Genomic DNA, 15,423 nt, shown 5'->3' on the forward strand with positions numbered 1-15,423 from the left:
TCTTTGAGTGAATTACGTTTTCTAAAGAGGTCGTTGGCTTCTTAATAGCTGAAAAGTGAAAATCAAGTTGTGTATGATTACTAGACCTTTGATATTTATTCTTTAATACTTTTATTTATTCATTAAAAAGACAAAGCAATAAGATTTTCTGTTGAGCAATTTCAGCCGTTATAAAACCGTCTCTAGGTAAGGGCCTGGTCCCAATCTCTGGTCACGTGTTTGATCAAGCGGGAGCGGTCCCGCTGGAAAAACAGTGCCAACCCTATCTCGTTCGTGGAGGCGCTTAAAGAATGTATTAGCCTTTTAAACTTTTGTGCCGAATGGCAAAAATGCCAACGACTGATGAACATTGTAGAGATCACACCATTTAACTCAGCGTGATCGCTCCCGTTGAATCATAACCCTAAATTTGTTACTTCATCTGGGACAATAATTTTTCCACAGGATCTAAAGTCCCTGCAGCCGTATATCTGAAAATATATTATATTCCCTCTATGACGTTCACGTCCAAAAATTGCTGAGTAGTCAGCACTCTCATCAGTCCAAATCCTAAGGAGGGATTCTTTTTTCTGTTCTGCTTTGTTTTGCCCTTAATTAATTGCTTGATATCTCACATTTATTTAACTTTTGTTCTGAAATGATAAATTGAATCCTAAGCCCTGATCAGGGACTCAGGGTTCCTTGTTCACAGGATTTTAGTTCTGAATTTCCAGGATTATAAGTTACAGAAGCAATTTTTTTGCATTATTATTTGTATGGATTAATTCTTTGACAAATACTGGTAGATAGACTTTACTGGTTTTTACTTTTTAGTAAGTAATTCTATCACTTCTCTCGTAAATGGGAGTCCTATCAAAACAGCCTCCACGTGTCAAATCTCTTCTCAATCTGTAACGCTTATAAAAACACATTACTGTAGTCCAGAATCTCAATCATCCAAAGATGGCAAACCTTTCTCTTCTTTCTCTGCTTCTTCTCCTTCTCCTCCCTCTGAGTGCCTACTCTGAGCGCCAGGTTTTGTTCTTCATTTCTTTCGGTTGATATTCTATTCTATGTGATTCTCTGTATTTTTTTTTTGGCTAATGTTCTCACCAAAATTCTTTATCTTGCAGCAACCTTATGTAGTATATTTTGGAGAACACAGCGGAGAGAAAACACCGCAAGAAATTGAGGATACCCATCACTCGTTTCTCTCTTGTGTAAAGAAAACTGAGGAGGATGCTCGAGGCTCTCTTATCTATAGTTACAAGAACAGCATCAATGGCTTCGCTGCATTGCTAACCCCAGATGAAGCCACCAAATTATCTGGTATGGATCGAGAACTTCTAATTGGGTTCTTGCCGTTCTTGTTGTTCTCTAGCTATCTTTAGCTTATCTTCTGATCTTAATTGGTTTATTTCCAATAGAGATAGATGAAGTGGTGTCTGTATTTCCGAGCCAAGCAAAGAAATGGTCTCTCCAGACTACAAGGTCTTGGGAATTTCTGGGCGTAAAAGATAGGATTGATAAGAGCAAGAGAGAAGGTTTAATGCACAAAGCCAGATATGGGCAAGATGTTATCGTTGGGCTTTTGGATTCAGGTAAACAAGAAAGCAATAGAAAAGGTAGAAAGGAACCCTGAAGAGCATTGTTTATGTGTTAACTAATGCATGTATTGTGTTACTGATGATGACCAGGAATATGGCCGGAATCAAAGAGTTTCAGTGATGAAGGAATGGGGCCAGTACCCAAATCATGGAAGGGAATCTGTCAAGTTGGAGATGCTTTCAACTCCTCTCACTGTAATAGGTAAGTTTTTCTGTTTGTTTTTCTTTTGATCTTTAAAGGGTCAAAGATACCCAGATCTAATTGTGGTGGTCCTTTTGAGGTAGGACCTTCTAATGTTGCTAGAAACCAAAAAGGGCGTTTCTCTATCCTCTTGTGAAATGACACCTGATCCAATAGTTAGATTATTGGGCATGTCATGGTTGAATGTGTGCACCACATTCAGCTCAAGGAGTTGGGGTGATGTTGATTTCTACAAAGTTGACACGCAATATAACTGCTTAGATTAATTGGGTAGGAGTAACCATCCAATATTCTGAGCAATCTTTATTTTATGTAATAAGCTAGTCTATAAAAATGATTTGATCACCATTAAATGGGCAGTCTGCATCAACTTCTTTCAGCTCAATGAACCTTTTAATTTTTACTCTTTGCAAGTTTGAAAGGGTATCTCATTTGAGGGAGTGAAATTCCATATTTTTCTTCTCAGTCATTTCATCAAGTTCCAGCTTGGAAGGGTTTGTAGGGACCTCACTCACATGTTCGTACAGCTCTATACGCAGAGCTTTTGTCTGGTTACTGATATTTGATGTAGATGTGTTATCGCATAAACTCAAGAATACCGACCCAACGACCGTCTCAGTGATGAGAAAGTATTCCCGGGGCCTAATTTGTGTGTCCCATTCCCATATTGTTGTGTTTCAGTGTGTACATCGTCAGCATGCTTCCCGTGAGAGTTGATGAACCCTTGTGAAGGCCCTTGTCGATTTCAATCAGACATGGAAATGGCTTGACTTGAGGTAAAATTAATTGTTTTTGGCTTCTTGAGAAACAATCAAAATTGGACAGCACATACTCTTCAATCATGGGTCCAATACCAACGTGGGTCCCACTGGAACCGAACGATCCTAACCGTTCAATTGTTTTAATTAACTAACTGTGACCCTTTTCTCTCCCAATGCAAAAGCTTTCATGTGTCAGGCCAGTCGGAGAGGGAAGATTTGGAAATTGAACGTAGGTTAATTTCTAGGCCTAGCTGATCTGATTGCATGATCAGGTCTGAGTCTGGGATCACTCGTGACCAGCTTGAGTGTCTGTGACCACTCTGGCCAATTCGTTGTGATCATTTCACAGTAATTGCTGATCGAGTACGTAAACCTAGGCAATGTAGTCCATCTCTGTCCATCACTACTGCAGTTGTATAAGGCAATCAGCAGTTTCTTTTGTTTTTTCTTTGGTCTGATAACACTTTGGCTCACAGGAAGCTCATCGGAGCTCGGTACTACCTCAAAGGCTATGAGGCCTACTACGGCACTCCTCTCAACACCTCCATGGACTTTCGGTCTCCTCGTGACCATGATGGCCACGGCTCCCACACATCCTCCATTGCCGGTGGTCGACTTGTCCACGGAGTCTCGGCTCTGGGAGGTTTTGCCGGAGGCACCGTGTCTGGAGGAGCCCCACTCGCACGTCTTGCCATGTACAAGGTCTGCTGGCCTCTGCCAAACAAAGACCCTTCAGAAGGCAACATCTGCATCGATGTCGACATGCTCGCTGCCATGGATGACGCCACTGGGGATGGGGTAGACGTCCTCAGTATCTCCATTGGATCGTTTTCGCCTGTCAATTACACCGGCGATGGCATTGCGATCGGTGCACTGCACGCTGTCAAACGGGACATCGTGGTGGCATGTAGCGCCGGGAACAACGGCCCCGGCCCCGGCACCTTATCCAACGTCGCGCCCTGGATCATCACTGTGGGCGCAAGCAGCATCGATCGCGCCTTCCCCTCACCTGTTGTATTGGGTAATGGCGTCGGAATCCAGGTACCCTTTGGCTTGCTTGATTGGTGCAACAAAATTAGCAGAACGGAGTTTAGTCTTATTTTTTCATCACAGTTGCTGGATTCGATTTCAGGGCCAATCAGTAGCTCCATACAAGCTGGAGGACAAAATGTACCCACTGGTCTACGCCGGAGATGCAGTAGTCCCTGGTGTACCTAAGAACATCGTCGGGTAATTTGTAATTAGTTCTTCGTCTCAGGTCTAGCTAGCTCAGGAATTACGTGCACCCAGGAAGATTTAATGATCTGTTGCTTTGAATTTGAATTTTACAGGCAATGTCTCCCTGATTCCCTGTCGTCTGAGAAGGTTAAAGGGAAGATTGTGTTGTGCCTGAGAGGAAACGGGACGAGAGTCGGGAAGGGCTTAGAGGTGAAAAGAGCTGGGGGTGCTGCAATCATTCTGGGCAACAGTGGATTGAATGGAAACGAACTAACCATGGACAGTTATCTTCTTCCAGGAACAGCAGTAGGATTTGACGATGCAAAAAGGATTCTTGATTACATAAATTCCACCAAGAAACCAATGGCCAAAATAGTTCCAGGGAAGAGTGTTTTGAATGCTAAACCTGCTCCATACATGGCTGGATTCTCTTCAACCGGTCCAAATGTTATTGAACCCAATATTATCAAGGTAATTTTTATTTGCACTGTTTCTATCAAACCCACAAATGACTAATAGCTAGCTTCTGAACAATTTAAACTGCTTCTATCCTCTGCTCAGCCGGACATTACCGCGCCGGGAGTAAACATCCTGGCGACATGGAGCGATAAATCATCCCCTACAAAGCTGCTGGCAGATCACCGGAGCGTCAAATACAATTTTGATTCTGGAACTTCCATGTCATGCCCTCATGTGGCAGCCACAGCAGCCCTTCTCAAAGCCATCCACCCAAGTTGGAGCAGTGCTGCCATAAGATCAGCCATCATGACCACAGGTAAATATTAATTTAGGGTCTGCTTGGTTAGCAGTCAGAAATAGAATCGAAATCCTTCAAAATGGGAATGATTTATTTCTACAGTCTGTTTGGTTCAGATAAAAAGGGAATTATAATCGACAGGAATGGGATTTCATTCCCAAGGGGGAGGGAATGGCTATTCCCTCGAATGGGGAAATGCTATTCCACTAGAAATGGGAATTGGGTTTTGACTCGCCCAACCAAACAGTTGGAATCGAAATGGAATTGGAATGGCCGATTCCAAAACCCTATTCCCACGAACCAAAGAGGCCCTTAATTAAACAAGCTTGAAAAGGTTATTTGGACAGGATTAATTTGCTAATATTTTACCTATTCTTCTCCGTTTTTGTTGCAGCAACAACAAGAAACAATATGGGTAAGCCATTAACTAATGCAGCTGGAACCAGAGCTAACCCTTTCAACTATGGATCAGGCCACCTTGACCCAACAAAGGCAGCAGATCCTGGTCTTGTCTACGATGCCTCGTACACCGACTACCTCCTCTTCCTATGTGGTAGCAGTGGACTAAAGGGCCTCGACCCTGAATTCAAGTGTCCAAAGGTCTCACCTTCAGCGAGCAACCTCAATTATCCATCCCTGGCAATCTCCAAGCTGAATGGCACCATGACAGTGAACAGGACTGTAACCAACGTTGGTGGTGGCAAGAGCGTGTACTTTGCGAGTATTATACCACCCTTGGGAGTTTCCGTGAAGATTTCTCCCAGAGTTCTAAGCTTTAGCAGAGTTGGCGAGAAGAAGAGCTTCACAATCACTGTCAATGCAAAAGATAGCCAAGTACACATAAAAGATGAATATGTTTTCGGTTGGTACATATGGAGTGATGGGATCCATCATGTCAGAAGCCCCATGGCAATATCTCTAGCATAATTTCCTTTCTTAAATTTTTTTTTTCTTTGAATTGTTTCCAAATAAGTTATAGATTGATGGTTGACAGATTACAGAAGAAAGGAGGATTATATATATAACTGTGCTTTATTGGGAGTGGTCAATTTCCTATGCTCTAGATAAATTTGTGTTGTTTTATGTATCTTAATGATAATTTTTTATTATTTTTTCTGGGTTAGTTATTATTTTCATATTATTTTTAGGTGAAATTACAGAAAAAGAAAAAAGAAAAATCTCCTCTTAACAATTCTCTACAAACCACCTTCCCTAACAAAGGCCTTTCCTATATATAGTTTTGAGAAAAATGTGTAGATACCTCATTTCCCTTGGCTTTTTAGTAACAAAGACATTACCAAACAACCTTACTATTGTTAAGACATTATGGTACACAATTTAAAGTTTCAACTTTATTTTGCCAACCAACTTTCAAAGAGTAATTCCCCTTACCTTTCTTGGACGAAGTAAGGTAAAAATACTAAAGTTAAGTAAAATGAAGCAAATCTTTTTTGCAAGGTATTTAGTAAATTTACATGTGAATGAAGTTGGTTAATGGTAAATGTGCTAATTAAAAAATTAATGTATTTACACCTTTTTTCAAGAAAAAATAGAGGGTTTTGTTAAGATCAAAATATAGGAGAATTTCATAGGATTATTAGAAAACCCAAGGAGATTTTTACAATTTTCCCTTTTCTAAATGGAATTTAAATTGATTTTAAATTAAATAAACTATATTTAAAATCAATAATAAGAACTAATAACATTTTTATTTTATTTAAATAACTTACTAGATTATTTAAGTAACTATTTTTACTATGGTTAATTACCCTCTAATGCCATCTTCAAACCCTCACGTAGTACAAGTGCTTCATTGACCAACGGGCTTTTTTTTGGAATGGAATTGCTCTTGCAAAGAGTAGTTCACCGGAACTGTTACAAAGGACAATCCCAACGCCAGAGATAGCATTGCCAACACCATCAACATTAAGCCATCGGAGGTTTTAACCATGATTTTAAAAAAAGACCCCGGAATGAAACTGTTCTGACCACTGGTTTTTAGGTCAACGGTCTGATCATTTGGTTCAAATGGATGGCCTGTTTTAATAAAAATTAAAAAATAATAATAATTAAAAATAAAAAACAGCTAAAAACTGTTGAACAGGTCAATAGGTTGGTGATTTGACTGTCCGGATCAATAAAATAGTTGATTTTTTTCAACAGTTTTTGGCCAAAAACCGAGTTTGAAGTAAAACAGAACCGATTGCCTGAATAATCCCCAAACCAAATGATCCAACTGTCCAAATCAACGGTGATTCGAAAACCATGCATGGGTTTAACCATCTATCAACATCAGCATCCAATAATAACGTATTGTGGAGTGTTGTTCTCAATCGAGTCTGAATTGAAAGCTTGTATTATAACTTCTGATAAAACATGAGCCTGGTTAATGATAGAGGGAGGATGAAATTTTAACCCCTTAAAAATAAAGTCATTACGCGCTGTCCACATTATGGTGACACTCCTCAAAATTAAAGATATAATTCACATCATTCTGCTCTTATGTAAAAGTAACTGTGAAGTGTTGTTCTCAATTAATTCTGAATTGAAAGCTTGTATTATAACTTTTAATAAAACATGAGCTCGGTTCATGATAGAGGTAGGGTGAGATTTTAACCACTTAAAAAGATCAATCAAGTCATTACACACTTTCCAAATGGACGACATTATATGATAGCACTCCTCAAAAAGATATATAATTGGCATCTTCAAAAATCAAGTCATTGCCCCTCTTTGTCACTGAACACAGTGAGTGGTAAAGAACTTACGCAAAATGGGGTTCCAAGTTTTTAGTAAGAGGGTGTAAATAGAAAGAGGTTGCCCTTTTTGGATGCCTCATGTAGTAACACGTGGCAATTAAGAAGAAAGAAAAAGTGTGTAATAGCTAAAAATATTCAAAAAGAAAGCAAAAATAGTAAATGGTGGAAACAATGGGTTGCAACATGCAACCATAAAAGAAAAACCAGAAAATACATAAAAATAGAAGTTTTTAAGAAAAGGTAATGTGCACAGGGATAAACTAAAAATGTAAAATGTTGTGTACATGAGGTTATTTTTAATTATTGATTTTCAATACTTCAACTGTTGTAATTTACTGTTAATTAAAACAAATTATTACATTATTATTGCTTTCCTGTAATTTCATATTAATAATTTCAATATTAATTTAGTGTAACCAATAATTAGTTGCTACCAAAATTACTAACTTATTGTAACCAACAATTAGTGTAACCAAAGCTATTGATTTTCAGTCATTTTCTGTAATTTAATTCATTGTACTTTAACTATTGATTTTCAATAATTTAATTACTGTAATTTTCAGTAAGTTATTGTAACAAAAAAATAGTGTAACCAAATTGATTTTTATTAATTTTTAGTAATCTGATTCGTTGTATTTTAATTATTAATTTCCAATAATACTGTAACTTACTGTTAAAACAAAATTAGTAAATTAATGTTACCAATTAGCCCCGACATAGATGTCGATTGCCTTGTAGACATCATATACAAGTATAGAGACCTTTTGCCATTCAGCAAGAGCTCAAGTCAAGATCTCTCATAGGCTCGTTTATAATACAAGTTTAAATTTCCTTTTGATTCCTTTTACCACCAAATTGGACATTGGATTTTTCCATACATTGCATTGATGCCTGCTACTAAGCCTAGCATCGACACAAACCTCATGAAAGAAAACTCGATTTAAGATCCGTTTGATTTCCTAGAATAGATGCTTGGAATCTAAATTGGAATGGCACATTCTAATTCCAACTGTTTGTTTGGTTGGAATGGGATTTAAATTCCCATTCTTGGCAAGATCAGATTCTCTCATACGGGGGAATGACCATTCCAAGCTCTCCCCTTTAGGGTTAGGGAATGGGATTCCCATTTATTAAGAAGTAAAGAACTCGTGACTAAAAATCTAAAATCCTAATATTAATAAAATAATAAAATATTAATAAATTACACAAGATATTAGTAAATTAGTAATAAAATAATAGCATTACAATAAAACCTTAGCATATTAATAATAAAAAACAAAGATGTTAATTATTAAATATAATAATAATCAAATAAAAATACATTAATAATTAAAATAATAATTAATATTAAAATATAATATTATTATTAAAGTAATTATAAAATAATACTATATTAATAAAATATTCATAAATTAATGATAAATACTAAAATATTAATTATTAAATACTAATAAAATAAGAATTATATATTCATAAAATATTAATAAAATAATATATATACTAATGCAAAATAAAAAAATGGGTATATTACACAGACCCCCTATATACTATTTTTTGCAACAAAGACCCTCCTGTACTTTGGCCATTAGACAAAGACCCCATAGCCGTTAAGTCAGATAATAGAATGCATTAAATTACTAAAATACCCATTAGAACTTTCTATATTTTCTTTTCATTGCCCTTTTCTCTTAAAAAAAACCATTTTCTTTCTTGTGTTATATCGAATTCTCTATTCAAATTCTAGCCGCCGGTGGCGCCTTTAGCTATCTGTGAATAACCTTTGGCATGGATACGATCATGCACAATAACTCTTATGTTATGTTTTATCATCTTTTCAGTTTCTTTTACTTCAGAGGCTCAAAGCCATGGAGGGCTCAGAGTTGATAGCTCCCAACATCACCTCCTTTTCGGAAAAAGAAATGTTTTAATGGCAGAGACATGAGATGGGTCAACTAAACAGTAAACTAATACTCCATTTCTATCTCAAGTCTCGAACTCTTGATCCTATATAACCAACAATGGCCTCTACAAGATCCTTGACTAATCTCTGTCTGAAGCCATGGACGAAGGCATCATTTTCCCTTCGAACACTGATCTCAACTTCAACTTCACTAGTTGCATTTCCAATACCTCCACGTATCGCACCTTCACCTCTTCTAGTGCTCGCAACAGTCTCAGCATCAGCTTCGAGTCCCACCTTTCTTCCTCCATGACGGCCCCATTGGAAACCCAACCCCCATTGGGCGGCAATTAAAGCTGCCACCAACCTCTCCTTCAATGGGTCACTGCACCTCATCCAACTCAAGCTCGTGTTTCAAAGCTGATGTGTTCCCTACCCTCAACAAACGCCACTTTCATCCAGCAGGGGTGGGGTCAACCAAAAAATAGTCTACCTATTTTGGAATGGTTTCCCAACGATGTAAAATGACGAAGGTGGTATAGTCGATGACAGCGTTTCTCGAAATATTGCATCGGCACACACGAGTATTTTGGCACTGAAGTTGTTGAGTGGCAACGAACATGGTAACAGAGTGGACTAATGGGTGTTTGGGGTGTTCAGTTGTTATACGGTCAAACGCCGTTTATGGGAGGAAGTAAAGAAGCCACACTATGCAACATAATGTCAACCAAGTCATTTAGGTTTTGGGACTATGGTATAGCGGAGGAAGAAGAGGAGGGAATATCGAATGCTAGAGACCCGATACAGAGATTATTGGTGAAGGACCCGAGGAAGGGGCTAGGGTGCACCAAGGGTGCGACGGAGATAAAACAACACCCGTTCTTTGAGGGGATAAAGTGGCCATTGATATGGAGCTACAGACTGCTAGAAGAGGTGCATGGGCTGGTAAAGAAGAAGGTAACAGACGTGAGGCACATGAACAAAGTTAGTTTAAGTTCGAGGAGAAGCCGAGCACGATGGTCATGGAAGAACCTCCATCAATTTAGTTTGTCAACCAAAAATGGAGGCCACCAATGGATCTAAGTCTAGAAAAAAAAAATGAAGAAAAGAAAAGATTTTCCATCCTTTTCTGGGAATTAAATTTAATCAGAAACTGGTGTATATGGTGTAAGTACGCCACAAACTATGACACCTCTGCCATTTTATGCCATCGAGAAACCATTCCAAAAAGAAGGGTACGATCGAACAAGTATTGCATCTTCCCATCTATTATGGAATTATGCCCCAAATGATCTAGTCACTATTAAGGGGAGAAAAATAGTTAATAATGAATGGAAGTGTAAATGAGACCGAGAGAGAGAGAGAGAGCAAGAAAAATAGAGCATCTGCTTTCCACTCTTATTATATTTGGAAGTGCAAAGTCGAATGCCAGAAAAATTATTCTTTTATAGCTTAAGTGAATACCAATACTGACCGAAGGTGGAAGCAATTGTGTTTTTTTTATCAACGATCTGATCGCTTCAACACGATGGAGAAGAAAGTGGGTAAAATTGTCCAAAAAATTATCATAAGGGCAATTTAGAGATTATAAAGTATGGTAACTGTGAAAATGAAATATTTCTTGAATATACTTGATGGAAGATTCTGCATCTACTAATCCCCTGGACCAGCATTTTGCTAGTCCAAACCAATAAAAAACCTCCACGAAGCCCAACCCCTTTAATTGAAAAACTAACGACAGTCTTGGACTCCAAAATGAATTGTGAACTCCAGCCTCTAAAACCCTTTTACCCTCCCTGAATTGTTAACTTCGGCGATAAGATCATCTTTACCGAAAACTAGAAAAGCTTTCAATCACATGGATTTAGATTAACTTTGACTAATAGACCAATATAGAGTTCATGCTTAACCATTAACAAATATTATGAAAAGTTCATAGGGGTTGTCATCCGAGTTATTGTCGTCGGTGTTATTGTCGCTGTCCAAACTATTCTATTCAAATGGTCACCGCCGTCTAGTGCCGTAGTTCATGGTTCACAATTTAGGGAGGGTAAAAGGATTCACAGTCCGCCACCATCCAACTTCCTCTTCAAAATCTAATTGGTTTAAGGAAGAAAGAGACATGTCATTTGGAGTCTAAAACGGTCATTAGTCTAGACTCCCATAAGGTTTTCAATTAAAAGGGCTTAGGCTGCGGGGAGATTAGTCGATCAAGACTATAATCAGTCTTGAATTCAAAAGAAAAGAAAGATGAAATTTAGAAGAGAAGAAGAGAGGGTTGATCAGTTGATCTGCTGACCCATTCTTAATATATTTATATATGTTAACTAATTATAAAATGACTGAATTGCTCTTATTGCTTACATGGCAAATAAACTAATAATAAAGCTGAAATAACAAAATGCAATAACACACTGAAATAACTACCAATTAACACATAACTAACAAAAATATGCTGCCATAAGAACATAGTGGGGACCATAGCAGTGGGGTCCACATCAGTGTTCTCTACAGACGTTTTTTATTGGTTTGGACTAACAAGATGCTGGTTCAAGGGACTAGTAGATGCAGACTCCTGACGGAATGCTAATGGATGGGCTCTTTATCTAACGACCAAAATACGGGGGGTCTTTGTCACAAACCCCATAGTACGAGGTCCATGTAATTTACCATTGCAAAATGAACATAATAGCAATAATCAAAATCATATATTCTATGCCCAACTGAATCAAACAAGAGTAAATGATTCCAATTCTGATTCCTAGGAACTTTGATTGGCAGAATCTATTAGAACAACAAATAACAGAAAACAGTCATAACCACTGCAACAAACTCGACAAATTGCATGCCTCGGTTTAGGACAACTAGCGAACACCTATACATTCAAGCACATGTGAATTCTTGTTTTTGGATAGCTGGAGAACACTATAACTTATCTTTAAATAGCTTTAATGAATACTTTATCACTCACTCTGCTTTTCACATCTCATTGTACCAATTTACATGGTATCAGAGCTAGACTTTAATCTTTCTTTCTACCTTACTTGTTGTTCTTCATTTTTACTGATTGTTTTCTTCTTAAACATGGAACTTGATCCAACCTCTCCATACTTTTGAGTGCTTCTAACAATTCAAGGGCACTCCTTGTATCCTGTCCTCACAACTCCTCAACATGGCAAAAGGCGATGAAAAATGCACTTCAAGCAAAGAACAAATTTGTGTTTGTTGACAGATCTCTCTCACAACCAGAACCAAAATTGCCAGTGGAACACACATGGATAAAATGCAATTCCATGGTGATTTCTTGGATTTTCAACTCTTTGATTAAATATCTCCATAGTAGTGTAGTTTATTCTGATACAGCCAGGGAAATATGGTGCGATCTTGAAAAGCGGTTTTCACAAAAGAATGTTCCCAAATTCCTCAATTGAAACAAAGCCTTGCATTAATTGCTTAACCAGCATGGAAATCTTTCTACACCCACCTACTTCACTAGAATGAAAGTTCTGTGGGACGAACATTGTTGTCTTAATTCCAGCTCCAAAGTGCACCTATGGCAGAGCAAAGGATGTCATCGCAAAATGTGAGGAGGACAAGATCCATCAATTCTTAATGAGATTGAATAATAGCTACAACACTATCAAATCAAACATATTGATCCATTACCGAGCATAAATCATGTTTTTGCTTTGACTACTCAAGAAGAAAAACATTTAATGATGATAAGTCATCATAGCACAAATCCGGAGGTAGCAACAATGTACACATCAGCAAATACTCAATCTAGCAATACTAAACCAAATGGCAATCTAGGCAGAAAACCAAAATTTAAGTGTGACCACTGTAAATGGACCGTACACACTCAAGATAGATGCTTTGAACTGCATGGCTATCCACTTAATTGGGAAAAGATTAAGGAACCACGGTGACAAGCTTCACTTGTTGTGACTTCCACACAAGAATTTACTCTTGTAATGTCACCGATGACTAGACTTACTCTTGATCAATATAACCAGCTTATGGCTTTACTCTAACTCAATGTATATGAAAATTCTACTACAAACCTCTCTAGTAAAGTCTCTCCTTCGTCTAATAAAACATGTTGGGTCTTGGATAGCAAGGCCTTAGACCACATGGTCTCTGACATTTCCTTGATTGATGATCCCATTCCCTTAGCTGAACCAAAGATGGTTCAATTACTAAATGCTGACACAATAGCAACCACACATTTTGGTAGTGTCCAACTCACTATGGCATTCTCCATAACTGATGTTCTGTATATACCTGGATTCAACTATAATCTGATTTCTATCAACAAACTAACAAATCAAACATCCATAACTGATGTTTTCTTTCCCACTTGTTGCATTTTACAGGACCGAGTGTCAAAGAAAGAGATTGGCAGGTGTAAATTTAGGTAAGGAATATACTACTTCACTGCTCTAGTTCCTAGCTTGCTGCAACTATTATTCCAGCTCGTAGTGAAGTTTCTCCCTCCATATGGCATCACCGCTTAGGTCATGCACCGTATTGCAACCTATCACATTTATTTGATGTTTCTTCTTCAGATATTGGCCATCCCTATGACATTTGCCATTGTGCCAAATAGACACGGACCCCGTTTTTTGTCAATACCTCTAGAGTTGCAGTACCATTTCATTTTATTCATGTTGATTTATGGGGTGCATATCACACTCCATCACACAATGGTGCTAGATATTTCCTCATAATAATAAATGATTGTACTCATAGTACTTGGGTGTACCTCCTACAGAATAAGGCACAAACATTACAATACTTGATTTCCTTCTGTAAAATGATTCAAATACAGTTTCAGAGTTATGCTAAACAGGTGCATTCTGACAATGGCATAGAATTTTTTTCTCAACCAATGAAGGAATTTTTTCAAATGAAGGGGTTTTACATCAACACTCTTGTGTTGATACACACTCCATCACACAGTGGTGCTAGATTTTTCCTCATAATAGTAGATGATTATACCCGTAGTACTTGGGTGTACCTCCTACAGAATAAGGCACAAGCATCACAATACTTGATTTCCTTCTGTAAAATGGTTCAAACACAATTTTAGAGTTTTGTTAAACAGGTGCATTCAAACAATGGCATAGAATTCTTTTATCAACCAATGATGGAATTTTTTTTTTCAAATGAAGGGATTTTACATCAACACTCTTGTGTTGATACACCACAGTAAAATGGAATCACTGAATGGAAACACTGCTGTTTGCTCGACGTTGCCCATGCATTACATTTCTAGGCATCGTTTCTTCTAGAATTTTGGGGTGAATGCATTATGACAACAACTTAATTAATTACATACCAACTCTAGTTCTTTATGGAAAAAACGCCATTTAAAGCCATATTTGGGAAGCCACCAACTTACTCTCACTTGTGTGTCTTCGAGTGCCTTTGTTATGCACATAACCACCCCAAGCAACGGGACAAGTTATCATCCAAAACCACTAAAGGCATCTTTGTGGTATATCCTCATAGACAAAAAGGATATCACATATTTGACATTGAGTCCTGCAAAATTTTCACTTCTCGAGAAGTTATCTTCTATCAGACAAACTTCTCGTTTCAAGGCCATGATACAACCCAGCCTTTGTATCCAGTTATACCTCTACCACAGCCAGACGTTGAATCAGAACAACACCTTTTGCCACAACAAAACAATGCAAATCCACCAATTATGAACTTACCTCAACTTACAAACCCAAAACTTATCAGTGAGTCGCCCAATTCTACCACAAGCCCACCACCATTAGATTTCTTGACCCAATCAAACCCATCTTCACTCCAATAGTCTATCTCACATCAATATATACTTGAACCAGTTGTTGATAGCCATAATCACTCAACTCGACCATCTCATGCTCGTCGTCCTCCCATCAAACTACAAGATTACATTTGTGATTTTCCTTCACCTTCCATGAATACTATTTCCATTCCAACAGAACCATCAAATTTCTCTCATACCATTCTTTATCCTAATTGGACAAAGGCCATGGAAGAAGAGATTGCAGCCTTAAAAACAAAACAATATTTGGACACCCATTGATCTCCCTCCAGGTAAGCGCCGAATCGGTTCATGATGGGTATACAAGGTCAAGCTCTATGCAGATGGTTCTTTTGAACGCTATAAAGAACGCCTCGTTGCTAATGGCTACAATCAAATTGAAGGAGAAGACTTTCGTCATACATATGCACCAGTGGCCA

At 37.9% G+C, this 15,423-nt stretch overlaps 1 protein-coding gene and 1 pseudogene across 1 annotated transcript; both read left to right on the forward strand.

Moving 5' to 3' along the window:
* Positions 1-442: 442 nt before the first annotated feature.
* Positions 443-5,573, forward strand: LOC148847845 (subtilisin-like protease SBT5.6). Its single transcript, XM_088951141.1, has 9 exons — positions 443-1,014; positions 1,113-1,308; positions 1,407-1,580; positions 1,677-1,788; positions 3,026-3,590; positions 3,682-3,779; positions 3,881-4,238; positions 4,329-4,542; positions 4,919-5,573. Exons 1-9 carry the CDS (start codon positions 943-945, stop codon positions 5,449-5,451), a joined length of 2,322 nt encoding a protein of 773 aa, XP_088807267.1. The 5' UTR covers positions 443-942; the 3' UTR covers positions 5,452-5,573.
* Positions 5,574-9,560: 3,987 nt separating this feature from the next.
* On the forward strand, positions 9,561-10,266 carry LOC148847846 (serine/threonine-protein kinase WAG2 pseudogene; annotated as a pseudogene).
* The last annotated feature ends 5,157 nt before the right edge of the window (positions 10,267-15,423 follow it).

Source organism: Nelumbo lutea, chromosome 6 (genome assembly GCF_056320005.1).
Source record: "Nelumbo lutea isolate HS-2025 chromosome 6, American lotus-T2T, whole genome shotgun sequence".
In the NCBI taxonomy this organism is placed as follows: Eukaryota; Viridiplantae; Streptophyta; class Magnoliopsida; order Proteales; family Nelumbonaceae; genus Nelumbo; species Nelumbo lutea.

Excerpts from the sequence above, each read along its gene's own strand:
- LOC148847845 (XM_088951141.1), top strand. The coding sequence starts at position 943 with ATGGCAAACCTTTCTCTTCTTTCTCTGCTTCTTCTCCTTCTCCTCCCT. Across the intron at positions 1,015-1,112 it reads GTGCCTACTCTGAGCGCCAG|CAACCTTATGTAGTATATTT; the intron begins GTTTTGTTCTTC and ends TTTATCTTGCAG. Across the intron at positions 3,591-3,681 it reads GTAATGGCGTCGGAATCCAG|GGCCAATCAGTAGCTCCATA; the intron begins GTACCCTTTGGC and ends ATTCGATTTCAG.